General features: G+C 51.6%; 8 protein-coding genes and 1 non-coding gene across 9 annotated transcripts; 4 read left to right on the top strand and 5 right to left on the bottom strand.

Annotated features, from left to right (window-relative positions):
* Positions 1-965: 965 nt before the first annotated feature.
* CONPUDRAFT_50940 (uncharacterized protein) lies at positions 966-2,359 on the top strand (the record flags this gene model as incomplete). The annotated part of the gene is made up of 3 exons (XM_007767139.1): positions 966-1,443; positions 1,500-1,734; positions 1,876-2,359. The coding sequence occupies 3 exons, from the start codon at positions 966-968 to the stop codon at positions 2,357-2,359; spliced, it is 1,197 nt and encodes a 398-aa protein (XP_007765329.1).
* A 325-nt stretch (positions 2,360-2,684) lies between these two features.
* CONPUDRAFT_t33 lies at positions 2,685-2,755 on the top strand. The gene has a single exon. It is a non-coding gene; the product is annotated as a tRNA-Gly (tRNA).
* A 1,102-nt stretch (positions 2,756-3,857) lies between these two features.
* On the bottom strand, positions 3,858-6,132 carry CONPUDRAFT_120034 (cytochrome P450). The gene is made up of 11 exons (XM_007767839.1): positions 5,992-6,132; positions 5,813-5,942; positions 5,570-5,758; positions 5,361-5,512; positions 5,179-5,294; positions 5,004-5,121; positions 4,931-4,944; positions 4,636-4,882; positions 4,567-4,588; positions 4,235-4,510; positions 3,858-4,180 (listed from the first exon to the last, which is right to left on the bottom strand). The coding sequence occupies exons 2-11, from the start codon at positions 5,935-5,937 to the stop codon at positions 4,093-4,095; spliced, it is 1,347 nt and encodes a 448-aa protein (XP_007766029.1). The 5' UTR covers positions 5,938-5,942; positions 5,992-6,132; the 3' UTR covers positions 3,858-4,092.
* Positions 6,133-7,809: 1,677 nt separating this feature from the next.
* On the bottom strand, positions 7,810-10,558 carry CONPUDRAFT_100229 (efflux transporter). Its single transcript, XM_007767838.1, has 10 exons — positions 10,321-10,558; positions 10,154-10,261; positions 9,978-10,092; positions 9,859-9,926; positions 9,669-9,799; positions 9,382-9,593; positions 8,953-9,318; positions 8,693-8,901; positions 8,464-8,638; positions 7,810-8,404 (listed from the first exon to the last, which is right to left on the bottom strand). Exons 1-10 carry the CDS (start codon positions 10,468-10,470, stop codon positions 8,121-8,123), a joined length of 1,818 nt encoding a protein of 605 aa, XP_007766028.1. The 5' UTR covers positions 10,471-10,558; the 3' UTR covers positions 7,810-8,120.
* A 1,464-nt stretch (positions 10,559-12,022) lies between these two features.
* Positions 12,023-13,079, bottom strand: CONPUDRAFT_80681 (hsp10-like protein). The gene is made up of 4 exons (XM_007767316.1): positions 12,992-13,079; positions 12,784-12,867; positions 12,479-12,664; positions 12,023-12,325 (listed from the first exon to the last, which is right to left on the bottom strand). Exons 1-4 carry the CDS (start codon positions 12,992-12,994, stop codon positions 12,275-12,277), a joined length of 324 nt encoding a protein of 107 aa, XP_007765506.1. The 5' UTR covers positions 12,995-13,079; the 3' UTR covers positions 12,023-12,274.
* A 201-nt stretch (positions 13,080-13,280) lies between these two features.
* On the bottom strand, positions 13,281-16,700 carry CONPUDRAFT_135786 (uncharacterized protein). The gene is made up of 4 exons (XM_007767837.1): positions 16,570-16,700; positions 15,902-16,512; positions 14,345-15,851; positions 13,281-14,288 (listed from the first exon to the last, which is right to left on the bottom strand). Exons 1-4 carry the CDS (start codon positions 16,646-16,648, stop codon positions 13,540-13,542), a joined length of 2,946 nt encoding a protein of 981 aa, XP_007766027.1. The 5' UTR covers positions 16,649-16,700; the 3' UTR covers positions 13,281-13,539.
* A 976-nt stretch (positions 16,701-17,676) lies between these two features.
* Positions 17,677-21,492, top strand: CONPUDRAFT_120023 (sodium sulfate symporter). Its single transcript, XM_007767836.1, has 14 exons — positions 17,677-17,822; positions 17,873-17,923; positions 17,976-18,409; positions 18,464-18,953; positions 19,006-19,030; positions 19,086-19,553; positions 19,605-19,711; positions 19,762-19,993; positions 20,047-20,097; positions 20,148-20,723; positions 20,788-20,960; positions 21,019-21,109; positions 21,172-21,212; positions 21,269-21,492. Exons 1-14 carry the CDS (start codon positions 17,812-17,814, stop codon positions 21,273-21,275), a joined length of 2,757 nt encoding a protein of 918 aa, XP_007766026.1. The 5' UTR covers positions 17,677-17,811; the 3' UTR covers positions 21,276-21,492.
* A 97-nt stretch (positions 21,493-21,589) lies between these two features.
* Positions 21,590-24,933, top strand: CONPUDRAFT_50078 (glycoside hydrolase family 3 protein; the record flags this gene model as incomplete). The annotated part of the gene is made up of 15 exons (XM_007767092.1): positions 21,590-21,730; positions 21,788-21,806; positions 21,859-22,037; positions 22,093-22,110; positions 22,168-22,274; positions 22,325-22,453; positions 22,508-22,609; positions 22,672-22,864; positions 22,919-23,210; positions 23,267-23,544; positions 23,604-24,029; positions 24,083-24,280; positions 24,342-24,368; positions 24,420-24,469; positions 24,525-24,933. The coding sequence occupies 15 exons, from the start codon at positions 21,590-21,592 to the stop codon at positions 24,931-24,933; spliced, it is 2,568 nt and encodes an 855-aa protein (XP_007765282.1).
* CONPUDRAFT_120017 (uncharacterized protein) lies at positions 24,929-26,321 on the bottom strand. The gene is made up of 5 exons (XM_007767835.1): positions 26,282-26,321; positions 26,159-26,223; positions 25,873-26,089; positions 25,328-25,815; positions 24,929-25,270 (listed from the first exon to the last, which is right to left on the bottom strand). Exons 1-5 carry the CDS (start codon positions 26,304-26,306, stop codon positions 25,064-25,066), a joined length of 1,002 nt encoding a protein of 333 aa, XP_007766025.1. The 5' UTR covers positions 26,307-26,321; the 3' UTR covers positions 24,929-25,063.
* Positions 26,322-26,572: the final 251 nt, after the last annotated feature.

Here is a 26,572-nt window from a genome sequence, read left to right as displayed (position 1 = left end):
ATGATCCCTTTGCGCCTCTGGCTATCCTCCGAACGCGTACCGCAGAAGCCATTCTTGCTTCGACGAGCACCTCCTTCGTCCCTTTCCCAGCCGCAGATGTGAGGCTGCCTCGACAGTGGACCCACTCAATGTATGCTGACAAGGATGGAGTAACGGCATGGACGACGAGAACCTCGTTCTCGCGAAACTTTAATGGACGCGAGACATTCAGTACTGGTGACAGGTCTCTGTTTAACCTGTCCGCCAAAGTGGTTCCCGCCGATCGGAAGCGCGCCCAGTCAGCTCTATCACGATCAGGGACTAGGTGTTCCTCGTCCCCGAAAAAGGTCTCGCCTTATGGACACAAATCTCTTAAGGCCTACCTACTCGCTACCACAAACTCTTCTCCTACTTCCAGAGCCATGGCACAACCACCCCAGCAGTCTACTCACTCCCTTTCGCCAACCCCCACGTTCGTTGATGAAGATGCTGATGCGCGTATCAACCGTCCCAAGTTGTCACATATGAACCCCAAAGAAGGTATGTCACCCGGTATTGTACTATGTTTGCCCACTCATTAAATGTCATTAAATGCCGAACTCAGAAGACCCTGCATACGCGCCGCACGCGCAAGCTAGCGAACTTGGCCTGCCATATAAGCGTAAGTCCAGCCTCACGAACAGAATGGAAAGCCTGATCCAGAATTGCGCTCTCCACAAATAGTCCATCGAAGGCCATGGACCACCGCCTCAACATCAACATCAACTCTTGCACCGGGCTCCGTCACGCCTCCATCGTACAAGGGACCACAGGCCGCTTCACAGCCCACACGTCGCTCTCATCCTCCCTCCACACGCTCGCGACCGAATTCGTTCGGAGTACTTAACGTCCCCCCTGTTCTCCCGTTGATGCCCTCCATTGACTCTTCGCCCCGCCCGCCCGGTGCGATGGGTTCCGAAGTTTTGTCCATGTCCATGTCTATGTCCATGTCCGACCCCGACCTCACTAGCTTCAGCGACCCCGGAACCTCCTTCTCTCATAGCTTCTCCCTTCTCTCTGCCCCGATCTCATTTGCCAAGTCGAAGCCCGTCGCGCAGCGTCCATCAACAACTGCGGGCCCTCGAGACGAGCGGCGGCGGCACGCTGTTGATATCGCTCGGGAATCTGTCCTGCTTAGCCCACCCGAGCAGGCGTTTGACGAGAACGCGCTGCCGACACATGAGGAGATTGCGGACGCGGCGTCGTACCTCGTCATGGCTGAAAATGGAATCAGAGTTCCGTTCGGCGAGCTTTTCCGGCACGAGCGGGTGGTGTTTATTTTCATCCGTCACTTCTGGTGCCCTTACTGCCAGGACTACATGGCCTCAATAGCTTCGACCGTCGACCCTCGGGTGTTGCGAGATGCTGGCGTCAGCTTGATCATTATTAGTAATGGATCATACAAAATGATCAAGTCCTATCGCAGTAAGTCAGGCGTGATTTCTAATGTTGTGAACAATAAACTAATGACTGCCTCAAAGAAATCTTTCGCATGCCATTCAAGATATATACAGACCCTGCTCTTCGTGTTTATCAGGCACTAGGAATGGGCAGACGAACAGGACCTGACCCGCAAGTTCGTGGGTCCTATATTAGACATGGATCCGTGCGAGGTGCAGGAATGGTTCTGCTCAACGCTCTGCGTGTGGGGATGCCCATGTGGGGGCGTGGAGGAAACATGTCACAGCTCGGCGGGGAGTTCGTTCTCGGACCTGGGTGAGTTGCCAGCCTTGTTTCAGGGTGTGCCCTACATTTCTAAATTCGAACCTCCACGCATCGCGCACTTGCTTATCCATCTCGTTTCAACCTGTTTCGACCTAATGCCTCCATATCATCTCGGCGCTCTCACGCAAACAGCCTGCGTGTATCATGGGCGCACCGCATGCCTTCTGCACGTGGGCACGCGCCAATCATCCGCGTTCTTGCCAATGCAGGGGTCTCCGTGTACGCAACGAGCGAACGTGTACGGCGAACTGGTGCACATGTCATGACCCATGCAGAAGAACTCGAGTGGATGGAAGGGCGTCGGCGGAGCTTGAACCGCATGCAGCAGAAGAAGATGGCTCGCAGGCTGGGCGTACGCGTTGATGCATGTGGCAGTACTGAGTCTTCGAGCAGCGAGGGCGACACCGAAGACAGGGTAGATGAGTGTGGCTTCGTGCAAGCCAAGGGGCAAGAGCGACAAAAGCATGGCATCAAGGTACTTCGCCGCCGCCCACACCGGAAAATGAAGCAGGAGACGCTCATTGAGGAGCGCGACGAACTCCAAATCGGAATCGATGGAGGAGTATCCACGGCGTTTGCCATGGGTGAAGTTGAGACCGCGCGTCAACCGGATTGATCTTGTCATGGCCATCCCACCTGTCGAGAAGATCGCATGCATGGCAAACGCGATGCATATTGCTCGCCCCCCAAAGGTCAGGCCTAATGAGCGTCTGGGCTGGTACCTTTGCTTTCTTGCTACATATTTGCCGCTGTGTGCATTAAGCCCAGTTCTTCCTTACCAAACATTGAACTACCGTGTGGTTGTATTGGCAGTCTCACTTTGCATTGATGTACATGCGCCTTATGATATTTAGTATCTATGTATAGTAAGTAACACTATAGTGTACCAGAGTATTTAGCACTAGAAGGTCCATAAATTTGTTTGAACCTTCGTTGTCAATGCATCAGTGGTGTAGCGGTAACATTGGGTCTTCCCATGGCCTAGCTCCGGGTTCGACTCCCGGCTGATGCAACTCTTTTTGTGGCCCTTCGCGGCTTCCGCAGTTCGTGCAGTTCTTATGTGGTCATGACCGAATCCGTTGCCTGTCAATAAAAACACTGTTCCCATCACTCTCCTACCCAGATGGATCGGTCGTGTTGAGTCTCAGTGATATCAATATCAATTACAAAAGTTGTATTCGCCGCGTTGAATTCGGACTCCGCCGAATCGCCGAAACTTTTGAGCGACTTACACGACCGACCCTCTGGCAAAACTTGTAGGTGGCCGATCTCGGCTTGGTTTGCCGAGCGGCGTTCTCCCACGGCACCAATGCTAGCTCATTCGACACACTCAAGCCCATATCTTCGCCCACATCGTATACACCCCACCTGTAGATATTCAAAGACTTATAAATTACAATAAATAAAGTGAAAAACGCTCCATTTCTAAATATCAGGGGCTAAAGTCAAGGGTTTGGGCAAGCATGACTTGAAAACCCCCATATACTTGATGCTTCAGCATGTATTCATTCAGGGCATGAGCTCGAGAGTACCTCCTTCATTTACTCAAACTCCCTTAAGCCAATATATTTGGAGTACATGCATCTGCATTGAGCTTATGCCTAACAATGCTTAGACAATTGTGCTGTACAAGTGTTGAAATCTTGAACATGGAAAATAGGGGCTTTCAGCCCAATAAGAGTCGGCATCTCCCTAGTGCCTCGTTGACCGGCAGCTCTATTGCTTTTTGTTATAAATTGGAAGACATTGTCATACACCCTTGGACGTGCCGGATAGGTGGATCAAACACAAATCACAACCATTGACCGAGGGTACATTAATATTGTTTCACTCAAGTTTCACTGATATTTTCACAGTTGCATACTCGCCTGGCGGAGCGTTGGTGCTGTGGGAGAACGCCGCTCGGCAAACCAAGCCGAGATCGGCCACCTACAAGTTTTGCCAGAGGGTCGGTCGTGTAAGTCGCTCAAAAGTTTCGGCGATTCGGCGGAGTCCGAATTCAACGCGGCGAATACAACTTTTGTAATTGATATTAATATCACTGAGACTCAACACGACCGATCCATCTGGGTAGGAGAGTGTGTTCCCATAACATTTTTAGGATTTTCACGTATGGGTTCGTATCGAATATAATTGTGAGATCGCAGTGGGTCCGTAATTAAGAGAATAGATTGTACGGTGATGACTTGTGCCTTGCTCTCGCGATCGGAAGAGACAACAGGAAATCGTATCGCAGGGTACTAATTATAAATCCACAAATGAAGAACTATCAAACACATAACAAGTAGCCAATGAAACCCGAGTGCGTATGGCTATATAACAAACGAAGATATGAGTGAGCTTAGTTCATTATGCAGATGCATCGGTTGCGCGGGCGAGCTTCTCGCTGGCTCCGGGGAAACGGGGAGAAATCGAGCATTGGAAGTCCACAGGGCGTCTGTGTTTAGAAGTGAGCTTTCTGGTGCTGTCAGCAGCGCATGAGAATACTTACGTTGTGATTCCACCGGTCCAGCGCGTAGGGTGAACTTCAATCTCCTCGCCCGTTGCATTTTTTGCTTTGGCGAAGTTGAACATTGCGATCAAGCACGCCATGGCAGACCACACAGAGCCGTCCGCCAGGTGGCGACCCGGGCAGATGCGACGGCCATAGCCAAACCCTAGCAAGTACGTAGTGTCATCGTTGGGCTTGCCGTTAGGCAGCAGGAAACGCTCCGGCCTGAACACATTCGGTTCAGGGTACCGCGCTTCGTCATGAAGGATACCCCTTGTTCAAGAACGCGTTAGACTCTGGACATAGAACAAGTGACCAATGATGCTTACCATGTGTTTGCGATCACATTGGTGCCTGAAACAGATTCAGTGGATATTTAAACGTGTCGGAATTATTCTTACCGGCAGGAATGAAATATCCTTCGTAGGTATCGTCCTCGATAGAGCCGTGGGGCAAACTCGTGGTCACAACGGGGCACCACCGCATTGTTTCGCGTAGGATTGCCTCTAGATAAGGGAGAGACTCGCGGTCGCTGAAGTCGGGCAGCCTGTCGGTGCCTACTACGGCATCCATCTCGGCTTGGGCACGTTTTTGAACATCCGGATACATGACCATCAACCACAAGAAAACCTGAAGGGTGGAAAACGACTGCAGCATGCTCAGTCAATGATTTGCATACAGCAGGAACGACCTCACAGTATCAGATCCAGCTGATAAATAGACATCAGATCAGTCCACCAAAACTCCTCGTGCTATTTGTAAGACTGACCAGAAAAGGCGGTAGCAGAGGCGTTCTTGAGGTTGTGCTCAAATTCTTTCGACATTCCCTTCTCTTCCGAATTCTCAAAGACGTCGCGAATCATGGAGGCACCAGCACTTCCTTCAGCCTGGTGGAGGGCGTTTAGCGATATTCAAAATATTGGAACTAAAATACGGAGACATACCAGCTGATCCTGAGTCCACTTGTAGGGAAGCTCAACGGCCGCTTGGGTAGACTTTCTGGTGAATTCGACCATCTTCCTGAACCCACGATCGGGAATCCACGAAGGCATTTTGAGAACTAGTACAAGGTTCGATATTAGCCGACATAATACAAAAAAGGGAGGAAAAAAGAGAAACATCTTACGGAATGGGCAGGTTGCGACAATCGCCATGACGAGAGGCGAACCATTGTTAACAATGGCTTCAGTCGCATTTTCGATGACGTGCACAAGATGGTCTTTCCTGGACATCATGTCATATCCGTACACAACGGCCAAAATAATGGCCGCAGAATGCCTGAAAAGCGGTATAAGCACATAGAATCGAGTTCGTTCTTAAATCGATTCAACTTACGTCTGGAAATGTGCCTCAAAGTGTTCAGGTTCTGCCAGTAGGTGACCGAGTAGCTTGTGTGCTGCGCGCAGCTGCACTGGCTCGTACTTCCCAACGACATCGGCGCGCATAGCCTGGTGATAGAAGCGTCTATGCATCCTCCAATTGTCGGTGTAGGGCATGAATGCAGTGTTGAAGTCAAGACCCAGACTAAAATGAAAATGATTGGTTCTGGAACAATATGCTTCGAGCCCAGACACTCACACTGCAATGGGCTCAACATCATGTTTCTCGGAGTAGTTGTGGGACCGCTGATCCAATAGAGCATGAGCGATTTTTTCGTCGTTGATGATCAAGGTGTTCCGGCCCATGAGAGTGCAGTTCACCATGCTGCCTAGAGCAAACTCAGTTGAGTAGCATGAAGAAGATAACTGATAGCGTACCATACTGCTCCTTCCAAGCGGTGAAGGTCTTGAAAGCCTTGTCGGTGTCGATCTGGAGCGTGTTTCCTAGGAAAGGCAGGCCCGGAGGACCAGGAGGGAGCGGCAACGGGTTACGCTTGGCCTTGGACGAAGACTGAGAATATATGAAAACGAGTGAAACTGCGAGGACAGACAAGGCAAGAAGAGCCGACATGATCGCTGCTAGTGGGTGGGTGGTAAAAGATAGGAAGTGGGGTTGTGTAAACAGGGTTTTTATCTGGGACACATTCTTATATGTGGTCGAAGAAATTGCATAGCAGCAGAGCGCAGTCCTGTTGTCGCGATGTTACCTAAGTGTCCTGGAGCTCGGTTCAGTTTATGTTCATCTACAAAGTTCCCCGTCCGAGAGCCGGATGCCACAGGGACGAGGTGGCCTGATAAACTCTTGTTGACATCGGAGTCCATAATCCCGTGAGATACGAGGTAGACAGTTGCGATTGAACAGGAAGGCTGCTCCCGACAACTTTTGCCTCGAGGACATTTTGGGATGCAAAAGCACTGTAGGCCTCGGTCTGCCAGTGTATCTTCAAACGACTCCGTATCGTTGTTTCAGGATATCGTATCTTTGGCTCTTCACGCTGTAGCGGAGTACCACATGTTTCGGATGCTAAGCCCGACCTCCGCACCTCCGCACCATGGGAACTGAAAAGACTCGTGAAAGTTTGAGAATTCAATCGGCAAAGTATGAAGAAAACATTTCTACAGGGCTCGTCCGAGCGCTCGCGAAAGCATTTATCCATACCTGAAGAAGTCTCTGACCCTGAGTCGATCTGCAAAGCCATATCGAGCCTGACTCGGAGGAGCATGTAGCAATTTGCACGGGCAGTTTGTTCCATCTCGATCATGGTGAAGGCAATGGCAACAGACCTCACAAACATTTTATCGGCAAGTTCACTTCCCGGATGAGAGCTTGTGTCTGTGTCAATGTTAGCAACTTGGTTAGCAAGCGCGATACTGAGGAGACATATTGCTCGAGGATTTACTGCAGACCATGACCTAAGCTTTTCCAGCACAGGCTTACTGAACGATGGGCACGGACTGGCCTTTTGAGTTCGCCTACAGCCAGACCTTGGCCAGGGCTATGTAGGACCTCCGAGTCCGCTAAGAGCTAGGCGTCAAACTGTCGTCAACCTGCTTATCCATATAGCCCAAGAAGGAAATTATTGGAACCTGCGAGTGCAGGACTTCAAGCGACCGAAGTCTATGGTCAAGAGAAGCCGCCTCAAGGTGCTAGAAGACTTCAATGCCCCTGGCAACAATGCGTCACGTACATTAGCGTCGCCACCCTGGGCGCTACCCTGACTCAAGGGTCTAAGCACCTACCAATAATGCCGAAAGTTTCGGACTCGCATCTATAGGGGCCGGGCTTCAAAGACATTTGACATAAGGGTGAACATGACAAGCAATAGGACGGAGATGAAAGAGACATACGGCGACGGAAGTACTAGTGCGGTCCTGAGATAGCATACTCGCTGTTTGTGGCGAGGGTTTTGCAGTCGCGGGTGCATGTGCATAACGCCTGCAAACTTGAACGTCAATAATGCGAGCAGCGCCCTTGAAGCTTTGAAGCTTAACCGACGGCCAGCTTTGCTCCTTTACCGGGCCCGGGATACTTGGGCTGTCCTTGCACATCTTTCTACTTCATACTACCTCAAACGGCTGGCAGAAAATTTTAACTTCTTTCATAAATGTATAAGTTACAGCGAACTGATTGTGTTCGGCCAGGAACGCAAGTCAAGTCCAAGGCAGCAAAGCAGATGCAAGTAGTCCAAATGACGTCGAGGGGAATGCGAGTACACGTGTAGGGGCATTGTAAGTCTATGCGTATGTTATGAGGTGTCATTGACGGCAAGCTAGCACGTACAACACATGTACGGTATTATGCGACGAAGGAGAGAATGATAAATGCTGGTAACGTGATGAAAGAAGCATAACCCTATATAAAAGGCTGGAGTATTATCGCAAGCAGTGTGTATGATATCTTCCATAAATCGTTGAGTGTTGCTTCAAGTTCTTGCAATATTAGGCATGATCATGCGAGTCGGAGACGGAAACGCAGCATGTACAGAGGACTACACACGCTCCTCTTTTTATACGCCGCGGAACGACGACCCTGCCGTGAGGGTGGTGGACGTTGGCAGTGGGTTCAAGTCGTCCATTGCGCCGGAGGTCGAAGTCGACTTGGTTTTGTCATGGTACTGCGACTCCGCGAGTGTTGTTGATGTTGGCAGAGCACGAGGACTAGGAGCCGCAGATGTCCCAGTACTGGCAATATCTTTTGGTTCATTCGTCATGGTTTCTTCGCTTGGGTTGTCGTGTTTCCGGTGACCCACAATACCGACGCCTCGCAGGAAGATTGCTGCAAGCAGGGAGGCTACAAAGCACTCAACGGGTTAGCGCCAGCATTACGGGCGACATATAGTTGAGACATACCAAAGAGACAGAACGAAGCAGCTGTCCATTGCGATCCTCGGTAGCCAGAGAGCTGTGCACTCAGCGGTGCATTTGTGCCAGACGAGTTTACAGTGACGCCCAGATCAGCTGATTGCTGCTTAACGACACCGTCGAACACGATCGTCGAAACAGTCAGGCCGAACGCGGTTCCAAGCTGATAACAATTTTTAGCACTGAGACTGTCAATGGATGCGAAGCAAAAACCAACCTGTGTCATAGTCTGGAATAGAGCACCCGCCACACTCTGCTCGTGGGGCATAGCAATTTTGGCAATGAAGATGGTCCCGGCCGAGTACACAAAATCGGCACCAAACACAGAGAAGACAGTGGAAGGAAATCCAAAGGCCCAATAGGTCATGTTGGGCTCAATGAGAGCGAACAAGATACCAGCAGAAGCAGTGAAGAGGGTGCCAACAACTGAGCGTGACGATCAATATCAATGAACAGCAAACAGTAAGAAATACACACCAGCAAAGACCACGAGTGGAACCTTGCCCACGAGTAGTGCGACGACGAAATTGCACAAGATTCCGGTGATGAACATGGGAATGAACCGAACCATCGTTTTGACGGGCGTCAAGCCGAGGTAGTTCTGGTAGTACAATTGTACCCAGAAGCTCCAGCTCAGGAATCCACTCCAGTTGAGGAAAGCAATCATAAGGATGACAGACATGCGACCTTTCGCGCGTGCCCAAAGAGATAGACGCATGAGAGGGGGAGGTGTCCACCGTGACTTGGGGCGTGTAGGATCATCCAGTGCTTTTTCGAGTCGGTGCTCCCAGAAGAGGAAAAGTGCAAGGAATATGACGCCAATGATAAGAAGTGCGATGATATCTGTATGAGAATCGTGCTTATAAGCGTTTTAAGATACCAAGAAGCAAACGCCTAAAGACTCACAAGGTGTTTTCCAACCGTCTGGAGCGATTTGACCCTGTCCGAGGACAAAAACGATCAAAACCAAACCAACAGTGACGAGGATAGCGCCGATCCAATCTACCCGCCTGTCAACATCGGGGGAGATATGGTCCTTGTCGAATGTCAGCATCCCGCCGATTAAACATAGAGCCGTAAGCCCGGTTGACAGATAGAACGACGAGCGCCACGATTTACTAAGAGACTATAATTAGCTCGCGGAACCGACGGGGAATCGGCCTCCGTTGGGGATGGCCAACAGAAATACATACACTGTAAGCTGTGTGAGAACACCACCGATGAGCGTGCCGAATGCGCCTCCGACAGGCGCACCGGCCGCGAAGGTGGCAAAGGCTGCTGCACGGGCTTTGGATGGCGGGAAGGAGTGGGCCAGAATACCGAGCTAGATGGTTTTAGCTTAGCGCAGGAAAATAGAGGCTAAGGAATGCCAAGGCGACGTACACAGGCCGGTATAGAGGCAGAGGCGCCCACGCCCTGGAAGCCACGAAGAACGTCGAGAGTAATCCCGTCTAACAATCGCGAGATGAGATAGCGGTAACACATAACGGGGCGAGACAAACCTTGGGCGAATCCACATCCGAGGGAAAAGGCCAATTGCCACAAGCTTCCAAGCATGAAGACTTTCTTTCTGCCGAAGAGGTCTGCGAGGCGACCAAAGAAGAGGAGGAGACAACCCTATGATGTGAATTATGAGCATCGGTTTAGGGGACCGTAGGGGTGAGCACGTAAGACTTACAGAGCTAAGTGAATATGCAGACACAAGCCACTGAAGGCTGGTCTCCGGAACGTCGATATCACGACCGATGGTGGGGAGTGCAATGGACACTGATGTAGAGTTGGAGATCTGGATAATGGGTGCGAGAGTGAGATAGGACATGAGAGAAGCTATAAGTCAGAACATACGTTGACCACCATGGCCGCTGTACATGTTGCGACCAAACATATCGAGCGGAGGGTACTCCTCCGAGGAGCCTCTACTTGCTGCTTCTCCTTGTCGCTAATGCCATGGGCTTTGCTGGTCGGGCGGCTAACGTCCTCATCGGAGTGGTTCATCTGACGCTCCGTGTTGATCACTGTACCCTGTCGACTCGTAAGGCAAAGAAAGAGAGCGGGAAAATGCTCTAGGATGCTCTGGGCGGTGTGAGGGGGTGTGAGGGGGTGTGACGGAGATGTGTGTGTGTCATTGGGCAGTTTATATGTGGTCCGGAAGGGGAAGATTGGACTGGGCTGGCCAGTTGACTGGATCGTCTGAGTCTGACGGCTAGTACGTTATTGCCTCGTCGACTTACAAATGTTGATTAGCCAATTCAGGTCAAGTGTTTCCACTGCTCCGATCCATCGCTCCGCCCCAAACAGATCTACTTCCTTCCCAGTCCTATTGGTGCCCGTTTATTCCTATCCTACAATGGCGCAATTGCTAGTGGCATTGCTCATCTTACCACCTCGAACAGGCTTTGTCGACGTTCCGTCCGCGATGTGTCCTGCTGGAAACCACGTTCGTTTACGAGACATTTTGATCGCAACAAGTCGCAACAGCGACCATCCGCCTGTCGGCGCCCGTAGGTGACAGGAAAAGTGATATCCGGGGCCAGGTAGGGCCAGGTAGAACGATTGAGCCAAGGATCATAACCTAGTGCGGTAAAATATTCCTTGCTACTGACAGCCTGGATTCCTGGAAGCTCAAGCGCTTACTCCTAGTACTGTATAAGAAGTGTTATTCTCGTCTATCCGGAGCATCCTGAATAATGGGTGGAACGGCTGACCGAACGTTGTCCGAACGGCGCGTCACAGCCAGCCACTCTGATTGGTAGAATATCCATAACCTGATAGCATGATGTTGTTCGCTGACCAACCGCTGACCGCTAGTTGATCGTCACTGTCGAGCCGACGTGCTGCGCGTCGCGAAGCCCACGTCTTCGTGAAGTGAGCGAGATCTTTGACTTACTTAGTATGTAGGGGAGTTGATGCCTCTTCTACCCTGTTGGAACGAACAAATGGCGCAGCACCGCAGTTAACTAGCATGCGTCAAGCTGTAGGTCTCAGAGAATATTTCCAGGTGATCGAGGCAGCACGAGGCAAGATGCATGTTTGATACATAGACGAAGGTTCCTCGTCCTCGCCTACTAAGTCAACAATTGTGAAGGCATATGTCATCCATCGATATCACCACTAGTGCACGTCGATCACTACATGTACGTGCTGTAACACTGTGAAGTGAGAGTGTAGATTCAGATAACTCCGCTTAACTATCCCCCCTCTGAATCCACTACGTAGCTACAAACTTTTACGGCGTTTACTGCCACTACTAAAAGAGCTCACGTTGCTCACTACTAAGACCCGACGCGTATTCATGCGCGATCGGAAAGCTGACCCAGCACCGAAGATATTCGAGTTACACTGGGTCTAGACCGTCCAGTGCGGTGTCCAATGGCATTGCACATGCACTGATAAGAGTAGGCTATCATGGTAAGCTAGCTTCATAGGTTCACGGAAACGCGGTGACCTTCCCAGACTAAGCGGAGCAGCGAGATCAATGCCCTTGAAGCTAAAGGGCACGCCCACACAGGCCGCATCATTTCGCCGAGCGCGAGCCTAGTGAATAGAGTGGGGATGCGTGACAATGTATTGCGATGTAATGCAGTGGAATAGCCCATTAATGAATATAGCAGTGCCATAGAGGAACCATAACGTTGATGAATATATGCTAAGCGTCTGAACCCCCTCGCATCCTGTCTACCTCTCCCGTCTATAGCATCCACCTCTCGAACCGTCACTCTCCGCTTTACACCCTACGGGCCGTTCATGCTGCGAAAGGCCACGACCGACAAGCATGGTGCAAGGTCGACTATATGGGCGCTCACTCCTGGATCTTGGCGAGAATCTCGGAGTCCTTGAAGAGGAAGTACTCCTGTAAACACGGTATCAGCATCAGAAGCAAGTAGATACGGCGGTGATGAACAATGAAGTCGAGGTATGTTTGGGCGGTGTATAAAGGACAAGCGAGGTCATGCACGATACATGTCCGTCTTGATGAATGTTGACACGAAATGACTCGACTTACATCTTCGCCAACCTTTATCGAATTGCCGCCCCAGCCGGGAAGGAGGACACGGTCGCCAGCCTTGACGGTCGTGGGCACGACGGCACCCTCTTTGTTAGGAGCACCGGGGCCAACGGCAATGACAGTGGCCTCAGGGAGAGGGCTCGAGGTCGCCGATGCGGGAAGGAAGATGCCCGTGGCGGTTTTCTGCGAGTGCGTAGACGCAAAATGACGGACGGGCAATGAGGAAGAGTGGAGAAAAGGCGGGGTAAGGAAGAAAAATGTCAAGTCAGAACGCGTTCTTGTAGGGCATGCAGCGGACTCACAGTCTCGGGCTTGAAGCGCTGGACTAAGACGCGGTCGAGGAGGGGAACAACGGCCTTGATAGACTTGAAAGTCGCCTGAGCAGCCTGAAAGAACGTCATTCCGTTAGCACAAGCTCACGGCACATATGCAGACCGGAGTCCGCGCCGAACGAGTGTGTTCAATACACAGCTGAGACGCGTCGACGGGCGGTCAGAGAGGTCAACGCACCATTAGTGAAGTTTAGTTGAGGGGAAGGTAGTGGTACGTGAAGAAGAGGGGGGACAAGAAGAACGAGGACACAACTGCAGAGAAAACTGACCCAGCTTACCCGCGCAGAACCTTCCCGACTTTTTCAAAGTCCTTGTTTGGCACCACGTGACCACAAACAAGTCCCGTCGCTTCCCACACGCGCCCCGATGTACTCAGGGGCTTTAGTCGTTGTTAACGTTCTCTAATATTCGAGAACTTTTCCTGTGTACCATTCAACGCGATTTGAACCATGAAAATGCAATGTCTTTGATGTTAGGAGGAATACAGACTGTGGTAATGAAGGGCGTGTAGTAATTATACGTCGGTCGAGTTGTCTTAAGCAGTGTCTACGTCCGGAGTATGTGAACAGTGAGCCGGGGCTGGCGTGTCAAGTTGAAATCTGACGGAGCGTTGAGTATAGCGTATGTGTGGTGTATGCTGCAAGGTATGATATAACACAGAAATATACTTCATCCTCTCTCTCTCACTCTGCCTCAATAGGCGGAGTGGTCCGCTTGAAGTAGTCCTCAGCCGAGCACCATGTCGTGCTCGCCGCTCGTGCTGCCATCCAATGTCCGTTCGTGCGCCTGTGCTTGCGGGGCCGGCCCGTTCGCATTGTCATTATTAGCCTGTGTAGGCGCCTGGGTTCCCCCTAGCTCAACAAATCGCTGATCGGCACGGGACAGAGACGCAAAACCCGCGGGACCCGTTGCGCCCGAAACTGTCTCGGCCCGACGCCGAGCACCCTGTGTCTCTCCAACAGCAGGAGTAACATTGGCAATCGATGGACGGAACGCTGAGACTATTGTGCGTGATGTCCGCGGCACACCGACTGAAGTCTGAGCTGGCTGGCCAGGCCGGACAGCGGCGGCGGCGCCTACGGGATTCGTCGGGCCAACTGCGGCGTTGGCAACAACCCCGCGAGGAGGAACACGCGTGCGGTCCGGATCATCCATGGCTGGTGCAGTGGTACCTCCCGGTGCTCGCTCTCGTGCCTGCCTCTCGCGCTCCGCCCGTCGATCTGCACGTCCCTCAGCTGCAGTCCCCGAGGATGCCCCATCTCCACCAACGTTTGCGTTGGTACTGGAAGATCCATGAGCATGGGCATGATCGGCGGATGGGTCGGCTTCGTCGTCACCATCCTTCGCTGAACACCAAAACCTGTGGCCTTCGCTCCACGCCGTGCTTTGGCACTCTTTCCCACAGTACTTGGCTTTCCTACACCTTCGACACTTGGCGAACTCCCGTGGATATGACTCCCACTTCCCACAAAGCACTTCGAGATAAATGATATCAGGAACAATAAAGTTGGCAAGGAGCGATGAGACTCACTATTGGCACATTGCCTAATACCGCCCCTCGACTCATCCTTACGACATGCGTTCCGCATGATGACACCCGCCCAGTACTGGATTTCAGGCGGGAGTCTTGGCGGAGGGTTGGGCATCTCGCTCTCGGAAGAGCTCGGTCGGAAGGTGAACCGTTCCACAAGCGAGAAAACGTTTGTCATGCGCTGTGATGAACTGCCACTTGCTGGGGCTGAGGATGAAGCAGCTTTTTCCTTCTCCTTCTCCTTCTCCTTACCACGCGTCGTGGCATTGGTGAATGCGCGGAAGAGACCATGCGACTCTTTGTGGGGTGGCGGCTGAACGGGTGCGGGCGTATTGCGTGAGCCGCTCGGTCCCGCAATGGGCTGCTGGCCCTGCTGCTTGGCGCGGGCAGCGGGGAGGGCGACCGCAGCGGGATGGAAAGAGGCGCGGGGCTTGTAAAATGCCTGTCGAACATGCGGGTACTTGCTGAGGTAGGCGAGAAGCTGAAGACTCAGGAGAACATCTTCATCCTTGTAAGGGCCGGCATCTTCGCGATGATGGTGAGTACTGTGATGGCTCGGTGTGCGTCCGACGGGAGGAGGGGTCGCCGCAGTCGTCAGCTGTTCTCCATTAGGTCCAGGCGTTAGTCGTGTAGCCTGGCGTCCTGCCGGTATCGCCGCGGGCGTTTGCTGTGGGGTGACAGCAGGGAGGGAAACAACGTTAGCTCGGGGCGTAGCGTCGGGGGCGTTGCGCATGAGACGATCGCGTGGAGTGGGTTCCACGCCGACTCCACGAGGAGTACGGGTTGGCGGAGGAGGTGCTAGGGTTTCATCCATTGCTCCGGGTGCACCAGGCGGAGCACCCATCGCAAAATCATCGTTCTGCTCCAGTGAGACAATCCCATCCTCCACGCCAACGGGCATCCCATCAGCACCCTCTACGCCGCCGCCTTGAATGATGATGTGAGCGTCCGCGTTCACTTCAGTTGGGGCAGGTTCAGGGGTATCTGAGACAATACCGACGGCGCGTCGAGTCCGTTGAGGAGCCATGCGAATGGTTCCCTGGGAGCGGATGGGCGGAGCAAAGCCTTCATTATCGTCCGTGTCATTTGAGCGGTCCATGTCAACGTCCCCGTCGTCCTCAGTCTCAGTCTCAGCACGTGAGTTGTCGGTCGAATCATTGGGGGATATTGTTGTATCACGCTGGCGCATAGCCCGCTGACGGATAGTACCTTGGGTATTGTGAGAATTTCCATCCCACATGGGCCTGGCAATGATCGTTCCGCTGCGTTCGCGGGTATTCACGACGACTGCGCCAGTGGGTGTACCAGAGCGAAGCGGGGTCGTATTCACTGATGTCTCAGCTGATGTCGAACCGCCGGTTTCACGGGATGAGCTCGAGGAATCACGGTCGTAAGGACGTTCATCCGCTGGTGATGTCACCATAACAGAGGCTGAACCAGTGTCAGGCGCAATTGAAATCTCGGTGGTAGCAGAAGGTGGGGCAGGAGTGACTTGGATGGAGGCGTCCTGTGCATGCGTTCAAAATCAGGTTGTCATAACAGGAGCAGACCACGTACAGACTGGGATGCGGGCTCTGAAACTTCCAATGTCTCTAACCTTTGTTGTTGTTCTCGCGCTTGTTGCTGGGTGAGCTGGCGCTGAAGTGCGCGAGTAAGTTGCTCCGCTTCCTCGCGCTGGCGCTGTTCAACAAGGGCCTGCTTACGGGCCTGACGTTGTTCACGAGACTCCCTAGGCAGGCCGGTGGCACTGGAGCTAGGACCGGTTGCAAAACCCTTGCTGGCCAGCCAAGCCTCCAAGATGCATCCGACGACTTCAAGGGTGCCTGCTTGGACCACGCGACTACGAATGGGTTCGCTTCCCCTAACACCGATGTTGACAACACATTGAAACGCGAGTGAAAAGCGATATGCAGCGTGTTTATCGTAAGACGTAGGGTTGAGCGTTGGAACTAGCTTAGGTGGACGACTGTTGGGAGGGGCGAGGCCATACATGGCGTTCGGGTTCTCTGGGGGAGGCGGACATAGGCAGAAGTCGTGTAGGATGCGGACTAGACGCTCCAGTCCGCCATCTGTTGTCATGATCTCGCGTATGCGGGGGGAAGTGGAGGTAAGGTAGGTGAGATGATGGAGCGAGTTGAAGAGCGGGAGAGGAGAGACCGTGTCCAGAGCTGAACGAACGAGCAGATCGTCAGGCACATGACAAGTCGCGGTAGAGAAGGGCTCACCTCGTCTATCGTAGAGCTGGGATGTGATGCAGACTGAAGCCCTGTTCTGAGCGGGGAATGCAAAATTGGACTCGCGCATGGCGTAATGACTAGAGGGTAGCGGGCGACGTCGATCGCCGGACACCGCTCACGTTTGCTGGAGAGTTGAGGAGAGAAAGAAAGCTGGGCAGTATGAATAATGGCTGAGAGTGAGGACAGGATTCGGCGGCGGACAGGAGCAAGAGAGAAGGCGAGGATGTGTGTGTGGCTGCCCTCAGCGGCGACGCCCTTGGCCTGTGTTGATACGATGACTGGTCACTTGTGTGCCACTGTTTGGCTCTGTGGCTCCCCTTTCTCTTGAAGTCTTGAAGCTCCCCCTTCGACCACACCACCGACAACATCCACACAGATGGATAGATCATCAAATCAACAACAGTCTTCAAGCTCTGGACGTCTATGCGCTCACAAGCAACCTCGATTGGACCGCATCTTTTATAACTTAGTATACTTGGATACAAGCTTTTGGGTTTGTGGCTCGCTGCCTTTGTCTTGCAGTGGATCGCGGGAGGCACCACTAATAGTACTCGTAATATACTACTCTCGTATCAATACGAGCTCACACAACTCGCTCATAAGGTCGCGAGTGTAGACAATGAAGCGAGCAGATAACACAAGGCACCCTTTCCGAGCCGTTGCTTGTGCCCATCAGCGAATGGTCCACATGGGAGAAGACTCTTGTCCGTGCGATCAGATAACAAATGTGGCATTTCGTGTGCTCAACCACACAAAATAAATGCACCCTCGCCGCGGACTTGCACGCTTAGGATAAAAAACTTGAGAGACAGCGGGCCTGGCTGTTTATCATTACAGCAGGCTAGGTGTACATTTTGAAATCCTGGGTTCAAAAGATGCGTTAAGTTGCTAGGTTCTGATTCTTTCAGCTGGAGTCATGCAAACAATCCCTAGCTCCGGCTGGGTATGAACTGTGTATATGAACCACTACAAAGCAGAATCTGGCACCAATATTTCGACCACATATGTATGCGCAAGTTGCTATCTTGGAGTTGGTTTAGTTACTGTGCACAGCCACCCGGCGGAACCAATCCGAGGTTGCTCAGGGTTGACGTTGAGCAGCAGAAGCCAGAGTCTTCAGACCTAGAACTGGGACTCCCAGTCCATCGGACGACAACCGCATCGGGCTGCCTGACTCTTATACTTCGGCACCTGCATCTGCTCACGCTCTTGGCTTGAATCCCTGTAGCTATGAAGTTCAGGTGAGTCCCTTGGTCCAACTACCGTGGCCCCCGCGCTCACTTTTCGATAGCTCGGCCCTCAAGTTCAACGCCGTTCCCGAGTGGTGGGATGACTATATCGCGTACGCCTTACCCCTCGACGAACTCGTCCCTTTTCTTACGCGAATGATACAGTTATGATATCCTCAAGAAGTTTATATACCAGCTCGAGAAACAACAACAAGGTCAAGTTGAGACGCCATATCGTGACTTAGAAGCTGGCGGAGAGTCCGACATCCTAGATATTGCTAGCCGCGATCCTGCGAATCGCGATGCAACCTTTATACCCCTCCTCGATCGCGAGTTACGCAAGATAACTCAATTTTACGAGCTCAAGAGCAAGGAATTTTTTGACGAGCTCGCCGCTCTCGAGGAGTTCATCAAACAACATGAGGAGAACGGCGTCAGTGCGGGAGACAACTTCCTCGACGGGGACATGGACGGAGATGACGATGACGATGACGATGAGATTGACGACGAGCATGGCGACCCAGGCCACGCTGGTTCAAGTGGGCGTCTCAACCGGCGTCGACGTCGTAGCTCGGCGGCTCGCGAACCACATTTCCCAGGTGTGTCCTCAATTATTTGCTGAAAGTGCTTAGTTTGCTAACTAATTGCTGCAGAGCCTATCCCGGAGGAAGGATCCTATCGTGATAGCATTTCGTCAAGCGAGGACGGCTATCCCAACGAGATGGAAGCATCCCTAGCTACCCTGAGCTTGCAACCGCAAATTGCGACCCCGCTTTCTCCCATCTCCCGCCGGGTGGATAGCACATCGAGAAGTGTATCGCCGACTGCTCGTCGTACGGATGGTGGTACCTACAGCATGTCCCCGATTGCTCGTCGTACGGGTGCTGGCTCGCGGAGCCGTTCACCCACCGACGTGAAGCGAGGTGGGCTGGCAGGACGCTTTCGTTCTTTGAAGGATAGCTTTACCAGTGCTGCAAGTGCTGACAAGACGGACGATAACAATGTGTGGACGGCTAGGTCGAGCTATGCTTGGGATGCTAGGCTCCTAACCAAGCGCAAGATCACGAACCTATATGTGTCAATGTCCACCTTGAGGTCTTACGTCGAAGTCAATTATTCCGGTTTCCGCAAAATCTTGAAGAAGTTCGTCTTAGCTTGTCTCACTAATAATGAATGAATGCTTACAGATTACTAGGTATGACAAAGTCACGTACAGCGAGGTAAACTTCCTCTTCCTACCCCGGACTAGGGCAGCTCCTCATCCGCTTTTTATAGTTGAAAGACCGGTACATGCACGACCCCGTTGAACAATCACTTCCGTTCACGCACGAAGCGAAAGAGACCCTCGATGCTGCGCTCGATACCCTTATCTCGTTATATGCGCGGTGTGTGACTCGCGGCGACAAGTCTATCGCGTCCCAGCAGCTCAAACTGCACCAACGCGAACACGTTGCATGGGAACGCAACACCGTGTGGCGGCAGATGATCGCGCAAGAACGGCGCGGCGTGTCCGACACTGCAGGCGCTGAAATGGCTGGTGCGACTTTGGTGCACGAAGAGGACAAGGGGCTCGCGAGCGTGTCGACACCATTTGGCAAGCTCAAGGTCACCAAAAAGCACGTTTTCTTGTTGCTTGCCATCGTGGTGTTCGTCACCCTGCTCAATGTCCAGGTCGTGGTTGGGCTGGAGGCCAACCGTTGCCTTGCAATCTTGATATTTAGCACGATTTTGTGGGCTACTGAGGTACGTGAGGGGGAGAACTCCATCCTCGGATGCCACTAATAAGCAACCTAGGCAATTCCTTTGTTCGTCACGTCAATGATGGTCCCGTTGTTACTCGTCGTTTTCAGGGTCTTACGCGATGCTGGCGGCGAACAGGAATCAGCACAAGATGCCACGAAGTAAGGTTCCTTGCTTTAATGGATGCTCATATACTCAGGTTTTGACATAGATACATCTTCTCCGTAATGTTCTCGTCCACAATCATGCTCCTCATTGGTGGCTTCACCATCTCCTCTGCCCTGAGCAAGACCAATATCGATCGCGTCCTGATCACTCGTGTGCTCAGTTTCGCAGGGACGAACCCGCACCGTGTTCTGCTCGCGTTCATGGGGGTATCGTGTTTCGCCAGCATGTGGATCAGTAATGTCGCTTCGCCGACGTTGTGCTTTGCACTCATTCGAGTGAGTGCATCCTCGGTTCCGTAAACCTGCTTAGGGCTAAAGGGTTTTACTAGCCTATCCTCCGGACATTACCCCCTCGTACATCGTTTGCGCCAGCGCTCATTGTAAGTTTCACGTCATTTATGTATTTTCCTTGTAGCTAATTGTCCTCTAGCTTGGCATAGCCCTTGCAGCTAACATTGGCGGCCAAAGCTCGCCCATTTCTTCTCCTCAAAACCTCATTGCCCTGGGCTACATGGAACCGCCACTTTCCTGGGGCTTGTGGTTCGCTGTGGCCATTCCCGTCTCAATAATCTCTGTGGTCCTCGTTTGGCTCCTTCTCCTCGTTTCGTACCGCCCTTCCCGATCACCTGACGGTGAGGGCGAACTCGAGATCAAGGGCATTCGACCGAACAAGGAGCCTTTCACGCTGAAGCAGTGGTGGGTCGCCTTCGTGTGCCTGGGCACAATTGCACTGTGGTGCGTCGCGCAACAGATCGACAACTATCTCGGCGACATGGGTGTGATTGCCATCATTCCGATTATCGCCTTCTTTGGCTCGGGCGTGCTGAAGCGGGACGACTTTGAGCAGTTCGCGTGGACGATTGTCTTCCTTGCTATGGGCGGTATTGCGCTTGGACAAGGCGTTACACAGAGCGGGTTACTGGAAATCTTCGACCACGGCATCCAGGAAATGCTCGAGGGCTTGACACTGTACATGGTTGTTCTAGTCCTTTCGCCGGTCGTGCTGGTGCGTCCTCCCCATGCATTGTTCCTTCCTAGTTGAGATCCTATGGATACTTTTATAAATGCAGGTTATTTCAACATTTATCAGTCATACTATTGCGAGCGTTTTACTCGTCCCGATTGCCCAGGAGGTTGGGAAGAGCCTACCTGGAGACCACCAACGTCTCTTGATTTTCATCACTGCTCTCATCTGTTCGACGGGCATGGGTATGCCTGTGTCAGGTTTCCCGAATCAGACAGCGTTAGTAGCCCATTGTCTATAAACTTGTTGCTAATAAGGGTTTTCTCCATTCTTGTAGTGCCAACCAGGAGGACGAGCTGGGACAGCTCTATCTCACAAACGTCGATTTCCTCAAGAATGGTGTACCCGCCAGTATCATTGCCACAATCGTGCGCCTACATTATCAGTTATATATCCGACATATCCCCTCACGCTGATATTTGCTTCGCAGGTTGTGGCTACCGTAGGTTTCTTATTGATGAAAGCCATTGGGTATGCCTCAGTTTTATCCTATGTAATAAGCACGATTCTGATCTGCTTGGATTTAGGTTGTGAACGGTCGGGCGTTCTGGTGTAGCATTCTTTTGGACCCAGACTTCCTATTCCCATCCATGGGTTCATATAGGAAGTATCTAGCGGACAACCTATTTGCTCACTCAACCATAGAACTTACAGAGAATATAATTTATCCCCGGGATTTCCTCGGGTACCGTGCAAACACACCTGACCCTATCCGAAACAATCTATTCCTCGCCTTCGGGCTGTAACTTCGTCCCGAAAGTTGAGGTCATTTTAAGCATGAGAACGGATTCTAGGAGCTCTCCCAGTGTCGCCCAGGTAATCTGTGCTCACTCTTCCTCACACTCACTATGCCCCCATCAGACTTTGCGTACGCTAACATTGACGAAATTGTCGACAAGCTGACCACAGATGAGGCTATTTTACTCACTGGCGGTGTTGGCTCATGGCACACGTATGCTGTGCCGCGGCTCGGTATACCTGCAATCAAAGTACGTGCAAGGACATTGGCATTTGAGAACTAAGTGGATTAAGCTGGTGGCTCGCAGGTCAGCGACGGCCCTAATGGTCAGCCTACTCCACCAATTAGTAGGTGTATCACTTACCGCTTGCAATGCAGGCGTCAGAGGGAACCAGTATTTCATGGCGACCCCAGCTAAGTGCCTGCCGTCGTCTACGGCGCTTGGCTCGACATGGGACGTCGAGCTTATGGAAGAAGTTGGGCTAAAACTTTTGGCTGGCGAAGCAAAACTGAGGGCTGCACCTGTCATCCTGGCGCCTACATGTAATATTCAGCGTGTAGGCCTAGCTTTTCCATAACCCCTTCGAAGGCTTACGCTTACCTTTAAAACAGAACCCACTAGGCGGCCGAGTACATGCTTCACGCTCTTGGTATCCTCAATGGTGCTGACGAGCGACAACCTAACAGAGTTTCGAGAGCTTTGGAGAGGACCCATTTCTGTCCGGGTACATGTCTGCTGCGTACGTGAAGGGAGTGCAGAAAGGAGGAATTGGAACTGCAATCAAGCACTTCGTGTGAGTGTCCTGTGGCGTCATTTCTTTGGTATCGGCTTATTTGATTTAAGGTGCAATGACAAGGAGAATGACCGCAGAGGCTACGATGTGCGAGTCAGCGAGCGGGCATTTAGGGAGATATACCTCATGCCCTTCATGCTTGCGCAAAAACACGCCAAACCGTGGTCGTTCATGACTGCGTCAGCGAAATCGCGTCTCATTCTATCATCAAAAAGCTGACCCATCCTTTCTAGTTACAACAGGGTGAACGGGACACACGTATCGGAAAACAAGTATATCCTCCAAGACATCTTGAGACGAGAGTGGAAGTTTGATGGGCTCGTCATGAGTGACTGGTACGTGCGCTGTAATTCTTCCATACGCAAAGACTCGGTGATGAACGGTATCTGGAACAAAGGTACGGGACATACAGCATAGACTTGCCTCTAAACGCAGGGTTAGACCTCGAGATGCCCGGTGTAAACAAGCTTCGTACTCTCGACTTAGTCAATCGGGCCATCGTTGCCAAGAAGACATCGACAAGAATCGTGAAGGATCGTGCGCGAAAAGTTGTCGAGCTAGCGAAGCGAGTAGCACAGGAGGCTCCAGAGGTGATTATCCGTGCAGTTTCTAGCTCATCGAAGCATGCTCAATTATAACTTCAGATTCTCGACGGCGACGGAAGAGAGCGAACTGTTGAAAGTGAAGAAGACAAGGCTTTGATGCGGCACCTCGCCGGGGAGTCTATTGTATTGCTCAAGAACGAGGGTAATATCCTCCCCTTGCGACCTGAGACGCTTAAGAAGGTCGCAATTGTCGGTGGAAATGCTAAGGCCGTAGTCCTATCGGGTGGTGGCTCTGCCTCACTCAAGCCTTCCTATTTCACGTCGCCGTACGATGGCTTGGTCGACGCGCTCGGGCCCGATATTGAAGTAACATACAGTGAAGGCGCTAGTAGTAAGTTTCGGGCAGACAGTACTAATACTAATATACTGATAGGGACTCGTTCGCAGCATACATGGTAATGCCGACACTTGACTTCGAGATGGTGACATCTACTGGTGATCGAGGGTGGATTGGCTCGTGGTATTCTCATGAAAGCGACGACAGCATGAAACCCCTGTCTATGCCTATTCAAACGGGAGTTATCGACGAAACCCGGGTTTTCATCAGCACTTACATGCCCGAAGGTATTACGAAACGATGGACACTCAAACTCGAGGGTCAGCTAAGACCAAGGCCTTATGACTGCGCCTTCGAGTTTGGCTTGACAGTGGCAGGCAGGGCAAAAGTGCGTGTTCACACTCATACCTGCTACATTGGGCCCTCATGCAACTACCTCCTATTTAGCTCTTCGTTGATGGTAATCTGGTCATCGACAATTGGACGCGTCAACGTCGCTCTCTGAGTTTCTTCAGCAGCGGATCGATGGAAGAGCGCGGTGAAATCCATATCAAGGCCAACACGAGCCCGAACATTTTCGTCGAGTTCTGCAATGTGCGTGGCCCTGCTGAGGGTGATGAGGTCGAAGCAGTATTATACAGCAATCCTGGAGTTCAATTAGGTGGAGCGGAGGTCCTTGATCCGGATATCAAAATGGCCGACGCTGTAAGACTCGCAAAAGAGGCCGATGTAGTGGTAGCTGTCGTGGGTCTCAATGGGGATTGGGAGACAGAAGCATATGATCGCACTACTTTGGCCTTACCTGGCAGGACAGATGAACTGGTTTCAAAGTTAGCAGCTGCGAATTCAAAGACTATTGTAGTCACAGAAGCGGTGAGTACGTTTGGATTAGTCTATGTCCATGACGAAAGCTCATCACTCTACAGGGCTCTGCCATTGCGATGCCCTGGGCAGATTCGGTGACAGCAATTGTGCACGCGTGGTATTTGGGCAACGCTACTGGTACAGCGATTGCAGACGTTTTACTGGGCAAGAAAACCCCATCAGGGAAGCTATCTATGACATTTCCTGCACGTCTTGAGGATGTCCCAAGTCATGGCCATTTTAACTCGGACAATGGCAGTGTGAGTGGATGGATCAGTTTTAAGCATTAAAGATAATGCTCAGCTCAAGGGTCTATCGCAGGTTCATTATGGGGAAGATCTGTATGTTGTAAGTACAAGTTATATAACATGTGCCTTAGTGCTCACTGATTCCTTGTAGGGATATAAGCACTACCACCACCGCGATATTGCACCTCGATTTGCATTCGGGTAAATAATTTCTTGAGCTTGAGCATATTGTCAACCCGCTCATTAATTTCTCAAGCTATGGGCTATCCTACACTCAATTCACTTACTCTGATCTCCGCCTATCCTCTCCTGTGATGTCTAACTCTGAGTTCTCTCTCACTGTGAGCGTTATCGTCAGCAATGTCGGGAAGGTCTCTGGATCCGAAGTTGTCCAACTCTATGTTGTCATGCCTTTAACCTCTGCACTCACGCATCCACCGCTGCTGCTACGTGCTTTCAGCAAAGCGAAGGACTTAGACCCAATGGAAAGCCGCAAGATTGAGTTCTCCTTGGACAAATATGCCGTATCTTACTGGGAGGAGCGCTTCTCTGCGTGGGTTGTCGAGCCAGGAACTTACGGTGTTAGAATTGGCCCAAGCAGCATGGACCTGCCACTGCTCGGAGAATTCACTCTGAGGAGTGGTTTTGAGTGGAATGGACTTTGATGTAGCGCATACATATTTTATGATGAGAAGCTATGAGCTCATAGTAGGATCAGTCAATTTGGTTTGAACCGCCCAATACACTCGTTAACTACCCTAATCCAGTCATCAATGTTAGAGTGTCTGCCCGACGTCAAGCTCTCATCTCAGGAACGATGTCCTTGCCTTGACCTGTTTTCAGGAAGTCTCGTAAGTTCGTTAAGGCTTGGAGCTCCATTGCAGCCTCAGTATCCGACGTTTCTGTTCCCATGTGCGGGAGGAGAACGTTCTGCCGAAACTTCATCAGACGGGGATCAACCTCCGGTTCATTGGGAAACACGTCTAGTCCGACAGACGATAACTGGGCTTGCTGGGTCAGCGAGGGCTGCTCAGGGGAGCAGAGAAGTATGCAACTAACATGACCGTCTTCTAGGGCCTTGATCATAGCCTCTTGATCAACCACCATTCCTCGTGCTGTGTTCACGATAACTGAACCTCGCTTTAGTAGTCTAATTTCTCGCTCGCCAATTATCTTCTCCGTCGCTTGATTTAGAGGAACGTGTAAACTCAGGACATCCGCTTGCTGACATAGTGTGTCTATATTGTCCACGTATTCGCACCACTCAGGAGCTTTAGGGTTGCGCCTCCGTGAGTGATATACGATGCGCATGGGGAAAGCGTGCGCTAGATGAGCAAGTCGCAGACCGATACCACCTAGACCAAGAATACCCAGGGTGCGACTTGTGAGGTCGTATGTGTTACGTGCTGAGATAGAAGTCTTCCACTGGCCAGCACGCAATGATCTTTCTGCGTAAGAGAAGTGGCGAAGACAGGAGATGACAAGATACAGTGCCGTAGTTGCGGTTGCATCATCTACTGCGTTAGGAACATTTGAGACAAAGATACCTTGCAAATATGAAGGGTGAGCCCGAGGGCTGTCATTTCAAGCAAAAAGGATTTCACCTTTGTTTTTGCATGCATGAACATCCACTTGGTCGTACCCCGCGCCATTGTGTGCAACCCACTTGACGATGGAGGGAAGGCCCTCAATAAGATTTTTGTCGAAGGTCCCAATACTGTATGCAGACATATTCCGCCTGTAGATTCCGACTACACGTTCATGCTTCCCTCCCGACTGGAAGGAAGCCAAGAAATCAGCGCGATTTGAGGAGTTCATTTGCTATACGGTGGGCAGGTAGCGAGACTCCCTAAGTCTGAATGAAAGAGATTCGGGATTGATGGGACTTACTACAATATCCGCCAAACCTTCAAACATCGCTTCGACTTTCTCTAGGCTCATCCAGACGATGTCACCTGCGGTGACTCGTAGGTATTAATGTTGATATACTCCCAACTGAAACAAGACTCGTACCACAAAGGAGTATCTGTGGAAGCATTTTTGCAATTAGTGGTGGTTGCGAAGGTAGTAAGTGTTGATAATGTGATGACGGGAGACAATCATGATGTACAACTACACTTTCCTGAGGCCGAGATCTACAAGGTTCGCGCGGTCCACCAACTTGGACATCATCTAGTGGCAAAGCTCAAAACGACGAGGTCTAATTCTCACACATTTTATGTCGAGTAAGCGTTGAGCTATGTTGCATAGATCATCACAGTTGGGTGTATTTCAAGTTGGTACGATAACGACTAGCCCGATACC

The sequence above is a fragment of the Coniophora puteana genome (genome assembly GCF_000271625.1).
Source record: "Coniophora puteana RWD-64-598 SS2 unplaced genomic scaffold CONPUscaffold_3, whole genome shotgun sequence".
In the NCBI taxonomy this organism is placed as follows: domain Eukaryota; kingdom Fungi; phylum Basidiomycota; class Agaricomycetes; order Boletales; family Coniophoraceae; genus Coniophora; species Coniophora puteana.
The sequence above is the reverse complement of the archived record's forward strand: the minus strand, read 5'-3'. Positions and strand labels throughout refer to the sequence as shown.

What these genes read in the sequence shown, in the direction of transcription:
- CONPUDRAFT_120034 (XM_007767839.1), bottom strand. Translation starts at nt 5,937, where the DNA reads ATGGTGAACTGCACTCTCATGGGCCGGAACACCTTGATCATCAACGAC. An exon ending in GATGTTGAGCCCATTGCAGT is followed by an intron (nt 5,759 to 5,812) that starts GTGAGTGTCTGG and finishes TTTTCATTTTAG; the next exon opens with TCTGGGTCTTGACTTCAACA. An exon ending in AGTGGACTCAGGATCAGCTG is followed by an intron (nt 5,122 to 5,178) that starts GTATGTCTCCGT and finishes GCCCTCCACCAG; the next exon opens with GCTGAAGGAAGTGCTGGTGC.
- CONPUDRAFT_100229 (XM_007767838.1), bottom strand. Translation starts at nt 10,470, where the DNA reads ATGAACCACTCCGATGAGGACGTTAGCCGCCCGACCAGCAAAGCCCAT. An exon ending in TATTCCAGACTATGACACAG is followed by an intron (nt 8,639 to 8,692) that starts GTTGGTTTTTGC and finishes AATTGTTATCAG; the next exon opens with CTTGGAACCGCGTTCGGCCT. An exon ending in TGCTTCGTTCTGTCTCTTTG is followed by an intron (nt 8,405 to 8,463) that starts GTATGTCTCAAC and finishes AGTGCTTTGTAG; the next exon opens with CCTCCCTGCTTGCAGCAATC.
- CONPUDRAFT_80681 (XM_007767316.1), bottom strand. An exon ending in AGCGCTTCAAGCCCGAGACT is followed by an intron (nt 12,665 to 12,783) that starts GTGAGTCCGCTG and finishes ACGCACTCGCAG; the next exon opens with AAAACCGCCACGGGCATCTT. An exon ending in CGATAAAGGTTGGCGAAGAT is followed by an intron (nt 12,326 to 12,478) that starts GTAAGTCGAGTC and finishes CCGTGTTTACAG; the next exon opens with GAGTACTTCCTCTTCAAGGA.
- CONPUDRAFT_135786 (XM_007767837.1), bottom strand. Translation starts at nt 16,648, where the DNA reads ATGCGCGAGTCCAATTTTGCATTCCCCGCTCAGAACAGGGCTTCAGTC. An exon ending in CCAGCTCTACGATAGACGAG is followed by an intron (nt 16,513 to 16,569) that starts GTGAGCCCTTCT and finishes TCGTTCGTTCAG; the next exon opens with CTCTGGACACGGTCTCTCCT. An exon ending in CAGAGCCCGCATCCCAGTCT is followed by an intron (nt 15,852 to 15,901) that starts GTACGTGGTCTG and finishes ACGCATGCACAG; the next exon opens with GACGCCTCCATCCAAGTCAC.
- CONPUDRAFT_120023 (XM_007767836.1), top strand. An exon ending in TTCCGCAAAATCTTGAAGAA is followed by an intron (nt 18,954 to 19,005) that starts GTTCGTCTTAGC and finishes ACAGATTACTAG; the next exon opens with GTATGACAAAGTCACGTACA. An exon ending in CCAGTATCATTGCCACAATC is followed by an intron (nt 21,110 to 21,171) that starts GTGCGCCTACAT and finishes TTTGCTTCGCAG; the next exon opens with GTTGTGGCTACCGTAGGTTT.
- CONPUDRAFT_120017 (XM_007767835.1), bottom strand. Translation starts at nt 26,306, where the DNA reads ATGCTTCCACAGATACTCCTTTGTG. An exon ending in TCCACAGATACTCCTTTGTG is followed by an intron (nt 26,224 to 26,281) that starts GTACGAGTCTTG and finishes GAGTCACCGCAG; the next exon opens with GTGACATCGTCTGGATGAGC. An exon ending in AAGGTTTGGCGGATATTGTA is followed by an intron (nt 26,090 to 26,158) that starts GTAAGTCCCATC and finishes CCCACCGTATAG; the next exon opens with CAAATGAACTCCTCAAATCG.